Genomic DNA, 15922 nt, shown 5'->3' with positions numbered 1-15922 from the left:
TCAAAATTAGCTAACTAAACAATAGTGCAAAGATTTAAACAAACAAACAACAGCACCGAAATCCAACCTAAACACAAGAGAGTCTCGACTGAATGTTCCTGTTATAATAATGTGTATGTGTATATATATATATATATATATATATATATATATATATATATATATATGTGTGTGTGTGTGTGTGTGTGTATATATATATATATATATCATGTATATATTGATGCCACTTGATTCTTGCAGGGTGGGCTTCCGCTTAATTAACCTCGAATACGTCATCAGAGCCCTCCACTTCCTGCCCTGAACAGCTCAGTTCAGGAAGAAGAAACAATGGCGACGCTTCTGGGCTCCGAGTCCCCCTGTACCGGAGGAAAACGGAGACATTGCAACGGCAGTATCGTCACGAAGTTTACGGCTAGTAAAATTACCGGTCAGGGTTTCAGTCGAGGCACGGAGGTAAGAGGAAACGAGGAAAGGTTTAGACCGTTAAACACAGACCGACAGTTGGGTCGAGTGAGACCACGGTCTCGCGCTTGGAATCCAGCCTGAACATGAAGCTTCTTGTCTGGGAGACCTGACCGTTAAATCTAGTCACATCTTTGGCCTTATAGCTAGCTACAGCAAAACACCTTAAACTTTGATGCATTTGAGTATCTGGGTGTTAATATTTTGCTCGCTGACCAGGCAAATAACCGTTAGCACTATACAACAAAGTGTATGAAGCTAGCTCCGCTTCAAGTGGGTCTTTTGTTGTTAGCCCCACGTTAGCGTAGCACAGTATGCCACGTTAACTGTAAAATATAGAAACGCGTTCAACTGAAGGTTGTTTTCGTGCATTGGAGGTTGAATGCTACTAGAGAGCTATTCGTTTGTTTTTTGAAGCGCTTATTAAATCACGTAACGCTGATCAACGGCAGTAACGTTTGCTAATGTTAGCAAATGGAGTATCGTTAGCTTTGCTAGCTGGCTAAGCTAAGCCAGCTGAACAGCTCAGGTGATTACGTAACGACACAGAAACCACAATAACTACCGTTTCCATAAATGGATAGGCAACAACAGCTGTTTGCCTAAATTAACGTTAGCACGTTTGTTTTCGTGTTCCACGGAAGCAAACATTAATAGGACATTTGTAACGTTGGAGTACCTATTGGTACGGTTAATTTCGATATGTTGGTTGACGTTAAATTAAACTGTTGTGATATTGATGGGTCTTTATCGATATGAACGTCGTCCTGAGATGTAGTTAGTGTTTTCTCTATTTCACATTTTTACTTGCAGCCTTGTGACAAGCCCTTACATTGCAAAACTGCTTAAACCTTTTTTTTTTTCTTGTGCAGTCAGTACCTTTAAACTTCCTTGTTGACTTGCAGTTTGAAGTGAAAGATTAGTATGACGCAGTATGACGACCCCTTAAATCTGATAAAAAAAATTCCCTATCAACTTAAAAATACGGAATTTGTCAGGTATTAATACTGCTCAGAGTGTTTAGATAGCTCACGGAATTTGATCACTAAGTAAAATGTACTACTGTTAAGTGTAAAGAAAGGCTTTCCAGGGAGTCGGTCCTAATTAGCATGTCAAAAGCTGTGATTAAGAACTCAAAAGCATTCTTCAACAATGCTAAGTCAAAGCATTCTTCAACAATGCTAAGTCAAAGCATTCTTCAACAATGCTACTTCCATTGTCCTTTTCTTCCAACACAGTTTCTTTCTTAAGGTGGCAACCATTTGTGACACACATTAAAATCCATTAATTTAATTTGAAATACAGATGTGCATTACAAACTTGCAACACGGTAACAACAAATATGAAGAGTTGCTGTCGTCAAGTGAGAGTTTTTAACTTTGGAGACAGTTTTTGTGGGTTGTATTGATTTTTTTTTGTCAACTCTAAATGGGATTGATAGTCACTTCTTGGTTTGTTTTTGGAGCGGAATGTCTCTGATGCCAAGAATTCCCGTATGTTCATTCCGAGCCCTAGCAGAGTGAACATGAGCTGCTCTCTTTTAATGCCCGAAACCGAAGACGGTCTGAAACTTGTGATGTCTCAAGTCCGGAGCTGCTCCATAGACGATGAATGGGAGACTGATTGTGTGGACACAATGAATGTTTTTCTTTTTTACTACCCAAATGAGCTTTAAATCTATTGTGGTGTTCTCAGATCTGAAACAGTAAATGAGCCCATGTACTTAATGTGTCATCCATAACATCTTTACCGAATTCATTGTCATTGGACATGTGTACACGTTTGAGTTTCAGAACTTTAGCTTTTCGATTTTTTTTTGGAGTGTCTCTTAATCATTTTTAAATGTTTTTAACTAAAATTCTGGCCAGGTCTTATACAATGCACCTTTTTATAGAGGGATGCTGAATCCTCTTGGATTGGTGTTGAATGGCAATTATAGGATTGGTACAGAAAATACAGATTTGACAGAATGTCTCCCTTGCAGAAAAGTCCCATTAGTTTTAGGAGTAAATGCACAGTCAAGAGATCTGTTTTTAACTACAATGAGCCTTGCAAGCTGAGGAATTATCACATTTTTCCTGCATATCTCTACAGTCGCACCATTGTAACAGCCTTTTATTTTTAAAAGGCTCTCAACAGTGAGGATTGCTGTCACAACTAGACAGAAAAGGTGTGCAAGCATTCGTCACTTGTAAAGTCAATAGCCCTGGAGAAATATTTAAAACGCCCTCTTCTGTGACCTTTCCAAAAATCCCTATTCAAAATGCCCCACATAAGTTTATTCTAAAGGAGAAAAACTCAACACGGCACACCTATGATTACAACACTCTATTTGCTGTAGGGTGACATCTTTAATATTCAGCTGCACATTATGGCTTTGCTCCACAATACTTTTGCACCCGTCGACTATGAGCCAGGCCAGGACTCTCTTGTCCTACAGTTTATTACAGGTATAAAATAAAAAGCTGCTCAGTTTGCTTTCAGTTTATGTATTCCCTGTTGCAATAGTCTGCTATATGTCTCAACAATAATCTAATTTAAAAGAATACTCACAGCTAGGGCTGCAACAACGAATCGATAAAATCGATTATTAAAAGCGTCGGCAACGAATTTCATTATCGATTCGTTGTGTCGCGCGAGTATTACGCCACTCAATAAGTCACGGAGATGTTTGAGTATTAAAAAAAACCGTTGAGTTGAGCGCAGAGCGGAGGTAGAGGAAAGACCATCGGAGAAACACGTGGCGGAGGTAGAGGAAAGATCATCGGAGAAACACGTGGCGGAGGAAGAGAAATCAGTACGACCCAAGTCATCCAAGGTGTGGGAGCATTTCACACTCAATAAATCGAAAAGGTGTGTTAATTGCAAGATATGCATAAACGACATGGCACGGCACGGGAGCACCACGGTGATGATTCAGCACCTAAAACGTAAACATGTTGGAGTCCTTGAGGAGGAAGAAGGGAGTTCAACAGCAGGATAAGTCACGACAGAATCCTGCTGTTGTTCCGTTTCGAAGTGAGGAACGTAACGTCCCTCCAGTAGCTCTCCTGGTGCTGCTGTTTACTCGTTATCCAGCTTGACAAGCATGACAAGTTAGCGTTAGCTCCTTAATAACAGTAGTAAAGCAGGGGTGCTATAGTTTGCAAGACTAAAGACACGTTTTTATTCACTCGCCTTTTCCTCGCCGATTCATCGATTAATCGAAAAAATAATCGACAGATTAATCGATTATTAAAATAATCGTTAGTTGCAGCCCTACTCGCAGCCTTCCTATTGTCTGGGACCTTTCTGTTCTTGATTAGTTAACGTGTTTTCAATGGGGGAAGATTGACTGAGACTGTTTTTTTGTTTTTTTTGAGACATGATGCAATTCGATTGACTACATATGCAATGCACACGTTATAGACTGCATATCATTGTTCTCTAAATCACACTGGGCTTTCCTCTGTATTTAAAAGTGATTCTATGGCCAAAATAAATACATTTTTCATTAGTTCAAGTAAAAATCAACATTTTTCAAATTTGTCTTAATTCTAATTCAAATAACCATTTTTACTGCGTTCATTGCACTGTTTAATGTTTCCTCCGTTTTTATGTGTCTCAGCTCCCAGGAGGCCTGCTCCAGGAGAGAGATAAACGGGCCAAGTGGCATGGCATCCCTACTCTGCTGCAGAGGCTCTACGAGAGCAGCCATCCAAACAGTGACCTGTCCAACGCTCACAGCTTTCTTAAGGTAGCCACACGGGACTAGACCGTCTAACAACAATGCTGAGAACTAACTGGTTTTAGCCACTTGTGGTTGACTCTTTTACTTAGGAGCCTGGGTGATGTAAAGACATGTGGACAATGGTTTTTAACAGGTATTATCATCCCAGCTCTCCATGGAGGCCATGTCTTTTGTCACGGAGGACAGGAAGACCGCTCAGGAATCTACCTTCCCCAACACGTACACCTTTGACCTCTTCGGTGGAGTCGATGTAAGTTCAACATTCCTAGCGCTCGATGCTCTCTAATTGTTGTCATGTGTAGTACACCTCCATGTGGAGACGCTGTGGATGTTAAAAACAGAATTAGCTCACACCGCTGACGACAACATTTTCTTTTTCCCCCGCAGCTGCTTGTGGAGATCTTGATGAGACCCACATTAACTATGCAGAAGAAGAAAAACAATCGTAAGTAATGACATCACATGTGTGAATATGTCTGCTTTAATTTGGAAGTAAACACTTTTGTACATGATCGTAATATGATTTGTTCTAACAATAAGACCAACGGCTGTGTTTGTGTTACAACAGTGAATGATGACTTGGTCAAGGACTGCCTTAGTGTTCTCTACAACTGTTGTATATGTGTAAGTATCCTATTACTGTTTGTACGTACCAGAGAAATGTCAACGGTGCATTATATCTTACTTCTAATTAGCACGTGTGTATAACTGGAAGTATTTTCCCTGCAGTTGGTTTGTGCAGTTATATTGTCTCAAATCGTGTTTACAGACAGGAGTGGGCGTGGTTTAATTCATGTATTTTTTCTTTCAATTCATAGACGGAGGGGGTCACGAAAAGCCTGGCAGCGAGGGACGACTTTGTGCTGTTTCTCTTCACCCTGATGACCAACAAGAAGACCTTCCTGCAGACAGCTACTCTAATTGAAGATATTCTTGGAGTCAAAAAGGTCAGAGTTATACTTGTATTAAATCATGAGCATGTAAAACTTGTTAATGGCCATTCCAGAGGCCGATGAAGTCACTTTATGATTCACGCCGCATTTACGACACATTTGGCAGGCCCCTCTTTCTTAAAAGTCAAGTCAAATGTATTATTAATCTTTGCTCTGCCAATTTAAAATTTCAATGTACAGACACCTCTAAAGAGTGATTATGCTCTGCAGCGGTTTACAACCAAATGTCACACCCATGTCTTTTATGTAGATTAATTTAGTGTTCCACTTGGATTCTTCAGTATTTTAAAATTGCATCCATGTGTTTGCTAAGCTCTTTAAAATAAAGGTTTAGTGATTTACTAGATTTCTTGACAAAGTCTGTAGTCAAACCCAGAAGTGTTATATATGCATTGCTAAATCTTCTAAATGTTTAAATAATGCTGTTATTGTGGTGTCTACATACGGAGGGTTTGTAGACCCTCATGTAGTTATGGGGTAGCTTTGTGTTTTCACCTTCATATTTCTGGTCCTGGTAGTGTTAAGTGGGGGTGAAGACAACTAGAAGCAGTTTGACAAAAGTCTATCCTCATCTTCTTAGTAATTATGAGATACATTACTAAACAGTGAGAGAATGTCATTAGGACTGTTTTGGGTTAGATAATACACACATGTCTGTATGGAGTCAGATCAGTCTCAGTAATTGCAAATGCACACAGAAAGACTCACAAATGCACACAGAAAGACTCACTAATGCACACAGAAAGATTCACAAATGCCCACAGAACAATTCACAAATATATTCAATTTACTAATGCACGCAGAATGATTCACAAATACATTCCAATGCACACAGAAATAAATTACGATTTATATAAATGTAAATAAAAATCACAAATAGATTTCTGCATGGATTTGCTATTTGTGGATTTGTATGTATATGTGGATCGCACTGCATTTGTTTGTGGATTGCTCCACATTTGTGAGTGGGTTTTTTGAGACTGCCCTGACTCTCTGGATTCGCAAATGGGGTTTTTTCAACATGGACCTATCTGTAGCCAATCAGATGACAGCCTCATTTTCAACCAATCACATGAGCGCAGCTCCCCCCTCCACGAGGCTGCTTGCATGCTATGTTCACAGGATCGATCAGTGCTAGGCTATGCTAGCATTGTAGCAACTCCATCAACACTCAAAATAACGTCATCTCGGCGTAAATACGGCAGCGTCTTTTTCATTGTTTGTACCATATATGGTTTACACACACACACACACACACACACACACACACACACACACACACACACACACACACACACACACACACACACACACACACAGAGAGTTTGGTGAACACAGCCGGATACAGTATGTATTTCCTGATTCAACAACGGCAGGACGTCAGTGTTGACAGAAAGAACATCTCAACGCTGATAGGCTATCGCGCCGCAGCGTCACGCCATATTTTCGTCGGAGTTAAAACATTTCAACTCACGCGATTGAAGCGAATTCGCGTCAGTCGCGCTGCGCCAAACGCGCCGCGCCTTCGCAAATTCGCGTCACTCCAGTCTCTGCGCGTCTGTGCATAGACTTTGTATGTAATCTCGTCACGCGAATAATTCGCGCCGCGTTTGGTGTGAACACAGCCGGCAGCCTCGTGGGGAGGTGATGCGCATCACATGAGCGCATTGATCTGACCCCATATGTCTGCATTACTTGCGATGGTTTCGCAACAGTTTACATTTTAAAATGTGACATTTATAATATAACCTCTGAAAAATCATGACAGAAATATAATTATTTATTGAATAGCGGTGATAAAAGGAGGAAAATTGCCACGAAGCAAGAAGCTAAGACATTTCTTGTTTTCAAAAACTCTTTTTGTAGCAATGGAGAATTTAAGATATAAAAACATGGAAAAACATTCTCTGTTCCAGCATTAGAGTGTTTTTTCTTTCCTTGTGTGCATAGAGAAGATGATGCGTAGGCATACCTTGCATGTAATATGTACCAGGCCTGAGGAAGAATTCTTGAGAAAATGCTTTAGCCTCTGGTAACCTGTCCTGAGTAGTTGTCATTATTTCAGATCATAATAGAGGGAATTCAGCATTGCTAAATAAATTGTGAACCATTGCTGCAAAAATGGAGTGAGAAACTTATAAGACACAATTTACCCTCTTATTTATTATGCTGATTGATTGTTGCTAATTTTCAAATATAACATAAAATTACATTTTGTATGTTTTATGGGTAAATACCGTTTTGGCTGTTATCCATAAACTGAACTATTGAAATTTGAGTAGCAGATTCAGTCAGGGTCAATCTCGCAACTTGTTAAGTGCCTGAAATGTTAAATGTCTACTTTCAGTTTGGTAATAGTTTATATGTTTGCATTTTCCAGGAGATGATCCAGTTAGAGGGCATCCCCAACCTGTCGGGCCTGGTCCAGAGCTTTGACCAACAACAGCTCGCCAACTTCTGCCGCATTCTCTCCGTCACCATCTCAGAGCCTGATGTCGGAAACGACGACAAGCACACCCTTTTGGCCAAAAATGCACAGCAGAAACGCAACTCTAGCCCATCGCTGGCAGAGGTCAACCAGGGTAGGTTGTCTTCAGACTGCAGAGTAATGACTCCATGCTCTCATGAATTTTGTGCTTTTTAATTTAAAAAAATAGATCAGTAAATTGTGAAATATCAATATTATTACCATTTCCCCACTAGTAACCCTGCTGAACATCCCTGGCTTCATTGAGCGGTTGTGTAAGCTGGCCACTAGAAAGGTGTCTGAGGCCACCGGAGCTAACTTCCTGCAGGAGCTGGAGGACTGGTACACATGGCTGGACAACGCTCTGGTGCTGGACGCCCTCATGCAGATGGCGACTGAGGAGGCTGAACAAAGCAGTACAGGTGAGACGAGAGTCGGTTGTGCTGCCGATTCTTCACGTTGCTTAAATCCCGTGGCCTCTGATTCATGCTTTTACCTCGCCTCCAGAGTCGTCAGATGAGAGCTCCCTGGCCACCAGCCCTCTGAGACACCGACTGCCTCAGTCCATGAAGATCGTCCATGAGATCATGTATAAGGTGGAAGTGCTCTATGTGCTGTGTGTCCTTCTTATGGGCCGACAGAGGAACCAGGTACTTACCAGCACACGTCTCTTCCCTCCTTCAGATTTAAGATGGTGTTGCATCTAGAGCAGGGTTTGACTGTGTATTTCACCGAGCCCTGTATTGTGTGTCTGCACAGGTCCACAAGATGCTGGCTGAGTTCCGTCTCATCCCGGGACTCAACAACCTGTTTGACAAGCTGATCTGGAGGAAATACACTGCCTCTAATCATGTGGTCCATGGCCAGAACGAGAACTGCGACTGCAGTCCGGTATGAACCTTCAATACTCTGGCAGTAACTGGCTCTGGGCATTTAAATGAAACCTTTTCAAGTTTAACATTCAACCATTAACGCTCTTTATTCTCGTTGTGCAGGAAATATCCTTCAAAATCCAGTTCCTGCGGCTACTTCAGAGTTTCAGTGATCACCATGAGTAAGTAACGCTTAACGGAATGTCCTCGGATCTGACTTCAAACAAGTTATGTCTGTTGTTAAAATGTTTTATCTGTCTTTCAGGAACAAATACCTCCTGCTGAATAGCCAGGAGCTGAATGAACTCAGTGCCATATCGATGAAGGCCAACATCCCAGAGGTGGAAGCGCTCGTCAACACAGACAGAAGCCTAGTGTGTGACGGGAAGAAGGGACTCCTCACACGCCTCCTCACCGTCATGAAGAGGGAGCCTCCAGACTCGTCGTTCAGGTCAGCATCACATAGGCCAAAGATTAGGAAGCGTGAGATAAATACGTTTATTTTTCAGTGTCAGCCTTCTTGAAAGAGTTCCCATTCCGGAGCACCAGGCTCTCTTCTATTTTTAAAAAGGATTTCTCAAGATTTGTCTCTAGTTCTGCTTTTTATAACTGTTGTGTACATAGATTCTGGCAGGCGAGGGCAGTGGAAAGTTTTCTCAGAGGAGCCACCTCCTATGCAGACCAAATGTTCCTCCTGAAGAGGGGACTACTAGAGGTAAAAACTGCACCCAACACGCCATCCATGGAGACTGTCCACGTTGCACAGATCTTGTCATGAAAGAACGGCTGCTCACTTTCTGCTTCCACCCCTCCACAGCACATCCTGTTCTGCATCATAGACAGCGGCTGTACATCAAGAGACGTCCTACAGAGCTACTTTGATCTGCTGGGAGAGCTCATGAAGTTCAACATTGATGCCTTCAAAAGATTCAACAAATACGTCAACACTCCGGAGAAGGTATGGTTGGACACCTTAAATGCATTATTAAAATGCATTTGCTGGCATAACAAAATTAAATTCTACATTTTGCAGCTTGTGTGATGGATGAACAAGTGTGTCTAATAGTATCGTTTGTATTGGTGTAACGGACCACTGTTGATCCGTACGGATCCTGTCTCACAAACCGCAGATTAATTACCCAGTTTAACGTTAATCATCACAGCGAGAAATAAAGTTTGACTGAGGATTGTTATCCGCCGATATTCAGTAAGATATGCGATCAGGACATCAGCATTTATGCTTTTATAGTTGCCGATCTCGATAATGTTACATTGTAAACAACCAGTCCGTGTTTCAACTGACGGGAGAGCGAAGGTTCCATTCATTTACACTATGATGCATTAAGTGAAAATGAGTATTGGGTGACTATAAATTATAAAGTTGTCATGATGTGTTCACATGTAATCTCGTAAAATGTAGTGTTGGTGAGAAACTTGAATAAATTCAGTCGTTTGAAGGAGACGTACACAGATATTAGAGATGAATTATGAACTTTTTAAAATAATCCATAAAAATACAAACTGTTATTTGCTTATTTGAATTGTGTGTTTTTTTTTTTTTTTAAAGAAAAAGCATGAAGTACTATAACAAAATAAAAGGATACATTTAGAAAATGAATGGTTTACACTAACTTCAGAGTGGTTGAAATGATTTTTGGGACGGTTGGAGACCAGCTGCTATAATTAAACAACAAAGTGATCTGGATCTGCCAGTAGGGATCATTAATGATTGGCAAAAAAGTTCTATTCGCTCCCTTTTTTCTTTTGTGCTGATCCGCTCTGTTCTCTGATCCATTGCGCCACTAATGCTTCATCTCTTCTGTAGTTTGAGACCTTCCTGACGCAGATCAACAGTTCTCTGGTGGACTCCAACATGCTGGTGCGCTGCATCGTCCTTTCGTTGGACCGCTTTGAAAGCCAGACCGAAGATGTCAAAGGTAAACGGGGATGGAAAGTTTACAGATGTGGACTAGTTTATAGAGACCGTTTAAAGGAGAAGTTACTGAAATGCATTTATTGTATTAGATTAATTGAACGTTGATTTTTGATTCCTATAATATACTTTAAACTCCTTTTTTCACTGTCTTTCAGTGGTGGAGGTGCTGTCTGAATGCTGCCTGCTGTCCTACATGGCCAGAGTTGAGAACAGGCTGTCCTTCCTCTTCCGACTCATCAACATCATCAACGTACAGACACTCACTCAGGTATTGCTTCATTTCAACTTTATCACTTCATACTATTATTATTTGACTCACAGATTTAACTAAACAAATTGTGGACTATTTGAAATTTAAAGTAACGTCGGCTACAATAAGCATTTTAATTGATTTCTATTTGTTAGCCTTGTCCGTGTATTTTGATCCAAAATGGTGCATCGCTCAAATCTTGTTCCTTTCTGCATCCGTCGCCATTTTCTCCTGCAGGAGAACGTGAGCTGTCTGAACACCAGTTTGGTGGTCTTGATGCTGGCCAGAAGAAAGGCTAAACTGCCCTTCTACCTCAACGCCCTGCGGGAGAAGGAGTATGCCGAGAAGTACCCAGGCTTCCTGCTCAACAACTTCCACAACCTACTGCGCTTCTGGCAGCGCCATTACCTCAACAAGGACAAAGACAGCACCTGTCTGGAGAACGTGAGTCGCTCTGTGCATAATTTAAGCATCAGTAAATACCTTCATTTCATTGAAGTCAGCAGCACGATGTGCGAGTCCTCCTCTCGGTGTCTGCTGTTTACGTTCAGTCACTTTTCTGTCACACATTCCAAACATTCTGTCGGGGACGTTTGGATGTCTGCATGCTGGGATAAGCTAACACTCTTGTTTGTGTTATGGGGCTGAAACAGAAGCGTGTACAACTGGTTTAGACATCCGTGTTGGTTCAATTTGAAGCGAGAGAGACAAACATTAAAAAAAAAAAGCAGATGAGTTATGTTCTGTATAGATAAAACGTATTCTTGCATGTCTTGAACGGTTTGGGCTTTTAAACACACTTTCCACTGCAGGAAGTATTTCAAGAACCCAGGAAATGAACCCGTTTTCCAGTAAAGGAAACTGTTTGACTTTGGTTCCTTGGCCATCTTTCAATTCTCAAAGAAAATTCCTCTGCCACTACTAAATGTTGCTGATTGGTCAACACAGGCATCGCAAGTATCTCCTAAAAGATCCATTCTTACAGTGTTAAAAGACACGCGAGATACACAAAAACAAATGGCGCGGTTGAGCTGTGTGGCTGCTCTCAGCTGTTAACATGAAGTTCAGATAAGATAAACTTTTAGTTTTCTTGCTGGGAAATTTCAGGACTTCTTCCTGCAGTACCACAGATGATAAAAACACACAACAACACATAGCTTCCATGTAACGGTACAAATGCATCTTCAGACAATGGCGACATATTGCACAACCCCCCCCCCCCAAATGGCCGGCATCCTACTTTACCTGTTAATGTTGAGAATCTTAACGGACAGGAAAGGGCGTCTATACGAGTTCCTCCTGCTCTGAGGAACACTGAATCTTCTACCAGAGGGTAAGAGAGAATGTGAATGGATCTGTCAATATTAGACTCCTCATAGATTTTTTGGGAGTATTTGTAACCCCCCATCATGTTTATAGCAGTCTATACTAGACAAGCAATCTGTGATTTCAACTGTACAGTCAAGTTACCACACCAGGCTGTTATCCCATATCTGATGATACTCTCTAAGACTACAGGGTAAAAATAGTAACACGAACTTCTGCTCAACTCCAGAGACCCCAAGTCTGCATTAGAAATAAACCGTCTGGAGCAGACACTTAAGTGAGGGAGTGAATGAACATACTGGAGCATTTAGCCACTGAAGAACCCACAATTTTTGGTCTGGACCAAAACATTCAGCAGGTGGAGTGAAACGCAACTCCAAAGTATTGCTAGTGTTGCTCCTAACTGCTGTAATGTGTAAAGAGGCAACTGTTGAACTGATGAGTTCGTCTAACAACTTCAATATGGTGATGTCAGTGTTTAATGTTTGCTGGTTCCACTGCCCCCATGTGGCTAAAAATATGAATTATGGCTGCTTCAACATTTAACAATGTGTCCTAATATTTTCACAAGCGTGTATAAAAAAAAAAAGGGAAAAAAAAGAGCTGTAGATATTTACTCATGTACACACATGGTTGTGGTAGCTGCTATTAGTTGTGAAGGTATACGTATGTATACAAATGAAATGAGGTCATATCAACCATTACCATATATGGTGGTTAGTTAATTAAGAGGCCGTCAGTAAGGAGCGCTATGAAAAATGATTATTGTTCTAAATGCGCTCTGGTCTCCTCCTCCTCAGAGCTCCTGTATCCCCTTCAGCTACTGGAAGGAGACGGTGTCGGTGCTGCTGGGCTCAGATAGGACTTCTCTGTGTGCCATAGCGAGCTACATCGATGAGCCCTTCATGGATCTTGACAAAGACCTGCTGGAAGATTGACCTCCTGCATGTGTGTGTGTGTGTGTGCTTGTGTGTGTGTACGTGTGTGTGTGCGCGTGTGCGCGTGTGTGTGTGTGTGTGTGTGTGTGTGTGTGTGTGTGTGTGTGTGTGTGTGTGTGTGTGTGTGTGTGTGTGTGTGTGTGTGTGTGTGTGTGTGTGTGTGTGTGTACTCAGTGCCGGGGGGTGGGACAGGACAGACGGTCACAGGGAGTATGGACACCTAAAGCTGGTGAAGACTCCGCTGAGCTCATCCGGGCGCTTTGTGACTGCGCTGTGGATGTAAAGACTCGCCTGTTTTTCCGTCTGTACCTTTCGCATCGAGGCCCGTCGTCACACACGTGATTGGACGTCATCTACTCACTAAGTTACCGACCTCTTCAAAGCAAGAGGTGGAAGCCTGTCTGCCCGTCCCAGATCGCCATCACCGTTTTAAACACAGTTAAGGGACCTTGCGTAATGACACCTGCATTGGTTGTTTGCTTTAGGTGAAATTCAAATAGAGCTTTTTTATATAACCTATATAAAATTCTATGGAAAAAAATGTGTATGATTCAACAAAGTATATGTTAGAAAGAAGAAAAAAAAATGATTCTTTTCACGTGGACTTTGTTTGAAAATGGCCACAGTTTGAACCGTTACGCAGGAGTGCAGGTCTGTGGTGCGTCACCGGTCTCACTCTCCGTGGACTCCATGCCTCTCCACTGCCTGGCTTGTGGGGGGCGGGGGGGAGCTGGTGGAGTTTTAGCAGGGGTCTTCTCAATGAACAGCGTTTTCATTTAACCCATCTGTGGGTCTATTTTATTAGGTGGCTGTTGTTGATTGGTGCTTTCTGGCTCTACTCGGCACATTTAGGTAGCTCGTGGGCCTGCTGACGACTTTCACAGACCACACAGGGGGGGGAGGGGCCCTCTCACCGGAAACCATCCACTTTGTTGTGGCTTCTTCGCCCAGGGACTCGTTTCTTTACCAGGTTATTTTTTTTGTTGATTTACTTTTGTCTTGTTGAAAGCAATGGATTTTTAGCTCTGGATGAACTGTAGAATAAAACATTGCACAGATTACATTGTTTTTATTGTTTGTTATATTTTACCACGTTTTGTTGATTTAAAAAAAAAAAAATAAAAAAAAATAATCATTTTTCCTTTTTGTAACAGAACTTGTGTCCATGTTGTGAGATGCTTTGGGAAGAGAATAAACTATGCAGGCGCTAGTGTTAAAGAAACCACTTTCATTGTTCTGGTCCAGACAACGTTTATGTGAATCCGCCTTCTGCCCGACAACATCAGCATTGGATCGAGCGTCGACTGCTTTTCTGCCGGTCTCTCAAAATGTTTGACTACGAGCTGCGATGTGATGGCTCTGTTTGCATGGCATAATCGCGACTGTGTTGACGTGTTTTCACGGCCTGAATGTGCAGCCGTTTTATGGAAATGGAAGACGCAGAGCTAAATGTCTGAAATGAAACGGACCCTAACCCGATATATACGTACAGATGGATGAGCTACCTCATATTTTGTCCCGACACCGTACAGATCAAACCACTTCTAATGACAAGTGTACAGTTTTACTCCCAGCATGTCATGAGTCATAATAAATGTTCATGTGAATGTATAAGGGCATTTCTACAGTTATCCCGATGCCATGAGTTGCTAGTGCTATGCCGCCTTGGGATGCAAACACAAAACGTCCTTTACACTTTGAAAGCCTTTTATTTGCTTTAAAGCTAATTAACCAGAAATGTTTCCTTTTTTCTTTTTTTTTCTCCTTTTTTTTCTTTTTTCTTTTTTTTTCTAGCTTTCATTCAGCATGTCTTAAATCTCTTGATGGGTGTGCACATACTTTGAATTAGTTCATCTTTTGTGCTTTGCAGTGAAGTTGATGCAAGTACACTTTACAAGTGCTTCTCTCTTACAGATCCTCAGTCCGTCTGCTGGATGCCCGAGATAATTGATTTGTTCGTTGACATGATGTGATTTGACACAGGGTACCTCTGCGGCGGTGTTCTACTCTTAATACTGGTCGTATATGTTATCATTGACGCAAACCTCTTTTTATCACTCCAGTCATCCACCATGGAAGTCAACGACGCTATGGTTAGAAAAACATGAATGTTGTGAGCGCTCTTCTGGAGCAACTATATAAACAATCTCTGAACCTTCTGTAGCTTTGTGGTCTGAACTTCAGAGCGAGTGATCCCTCTGTATGATGCACAAGAGAAATGGTTCTCAACACTTATGCTGTATGTGGTGTGATGCTCCTCGTAGGCCTTAGATTTCATTTACTGATTTGTATAGAAGATGGTGACATGTTATCCCCTCGGCCAAGAACCTTGCTGCACAGTGTTGAACAAAACACTTATTTGTTGTTTTTTTTATTTTAGATCACTGAAGCTTTGACTTTATTTCCTGGAGGTTCATGTAATGTTCGGCATGAAGACGATTTGTTATTAGACACGTTTTGCATCTAGTCCTTGACTCACTCAAAACTCAGACCATGTGGTGCTTTTTTTTTTTTTTTTTTGGATCGAATATGATTATGTCTCACCTCACTATGATCGATAGCATCTACTGTTTGTTGAAAGGAACAAACTTTTAAGAGATGTGAACACAGTTAATGGTGTGAAATCGTAATTATGAATTCATTTTAGATAAGAACCCATGCTTTTTCATATGTGTTTGCATTGAATAATGCATAAAATCCTTCACGGTTATGTTAAGAATTCACCTCTGCACACAAATGTTTTAATCTCTTTCTTGAGAGCTGGAGAGAAGATTAATGTTTTAGGTTTCACATTCTACTATAGCTACTTCTGTAACCAACTTTCACCCACATGTTCCTCCTCTAATGCTGGTATTGAACTTCATTTTCCTTACTTAACAGCTGTTTGTCAAATTAATATTATAATAAATTCTTCTTTAGACCTTCATTGTGGAATTTCTCTCTTCATCACACATTGACAATGAAAAAAACAAACAAACAGAACAGTCA

At 41.3% G+C, this 15922-nt stretch overlaps 1 protein-coding gene across 2 annotated transcripts; it reads left to right on the top strand.

The window, feature by feature from the left end:
- The first annotated feature begins 323 nt into the window (after positions 1-323).
- On the top strand, positions 324-15860 carry trpc4apa (transient receptor potential cation channel, subfamily C, member 4 associated protein a). 2 transcript variants are annotated; one of them, XM_068720108.1, is made up of 18 exons: positions 324-453; positions 4070-4198; positions 4341-4442; positions 4580-4637; positions 4761-4816; positions 5011-5139; positions 7526-7727; positions 7849-8034; positions 8120-8262; positions 8372-8503; positions 8608-8666; positions 8750-8935; positions 9109-9199; positions 9302-9442; positions 10310-10421; positions 10576-10688; positions 10908-11114; positions 12797-15860. In XM_068720108.1, exons 1-18 carry the CDS (start codon positions 328-330, stop codon positions 12932-12934), a joined length of 2310 nt encoding a protein of 769 aa, XP_068576209.1. In that variant the 5' UTR covers positions 324-327; the 3' UTR covers positions 12935-15860. The 2 variants fall into 2 exon arrangements, with proteins under 2 accessions (XP_068576209.1, XP_068576208.1); XM_068720107.1 differs by having other exon boundaries at positions 4326-4442.
- Positions 15861-15922: the final 62 nt, after the last annotated feature.

Source organism: Cebidichthys violaceus, unplaced genomic scaffold, assembly GCF_023349555.1.
Source record: "Cebidichthys violaceus isolate CVI_PGR_0920_01 unplaced genomic scaffold, fCebVio1.0.p SCAF_25, whole genome shotgun sequence".
Lineage (NCBI taxonomy): Eukaryota > Metazoa > Chordata > Actinopteri > Perciformes > Stichaeidae > Cebidichthys > Cebidichthys violaceus.
Note: the sequence above shows the minus strand (reverse complement) of the source record. Positions and strands in the feature narration are given on the sequence as shown.

Bases quoted from the DNA above. Each gene is read 5' to 3' on its own strand.
- trpc4apa (XM_068720107.1), top strand. From the start codon at position 328: ATGGCGACGCTTCTGGGCTCCGAGTCCCCCTGTACCGGAGGAAAACGG. The intron at 4,638-4,760 runs GTAAGTAATGAC...GTGTTACAACAG, and splicing joins GCAGAAGAAGAAAAACAATC to TGAATGATGACTTGGTCAAG. The intron at 4,817-5,010 runs GTAAGTATCCTA...TTCAATTCATAG, and splicing joins TCTACAACTGTTGTATATGT to ACGGAGGGGGTCACGAAAAG.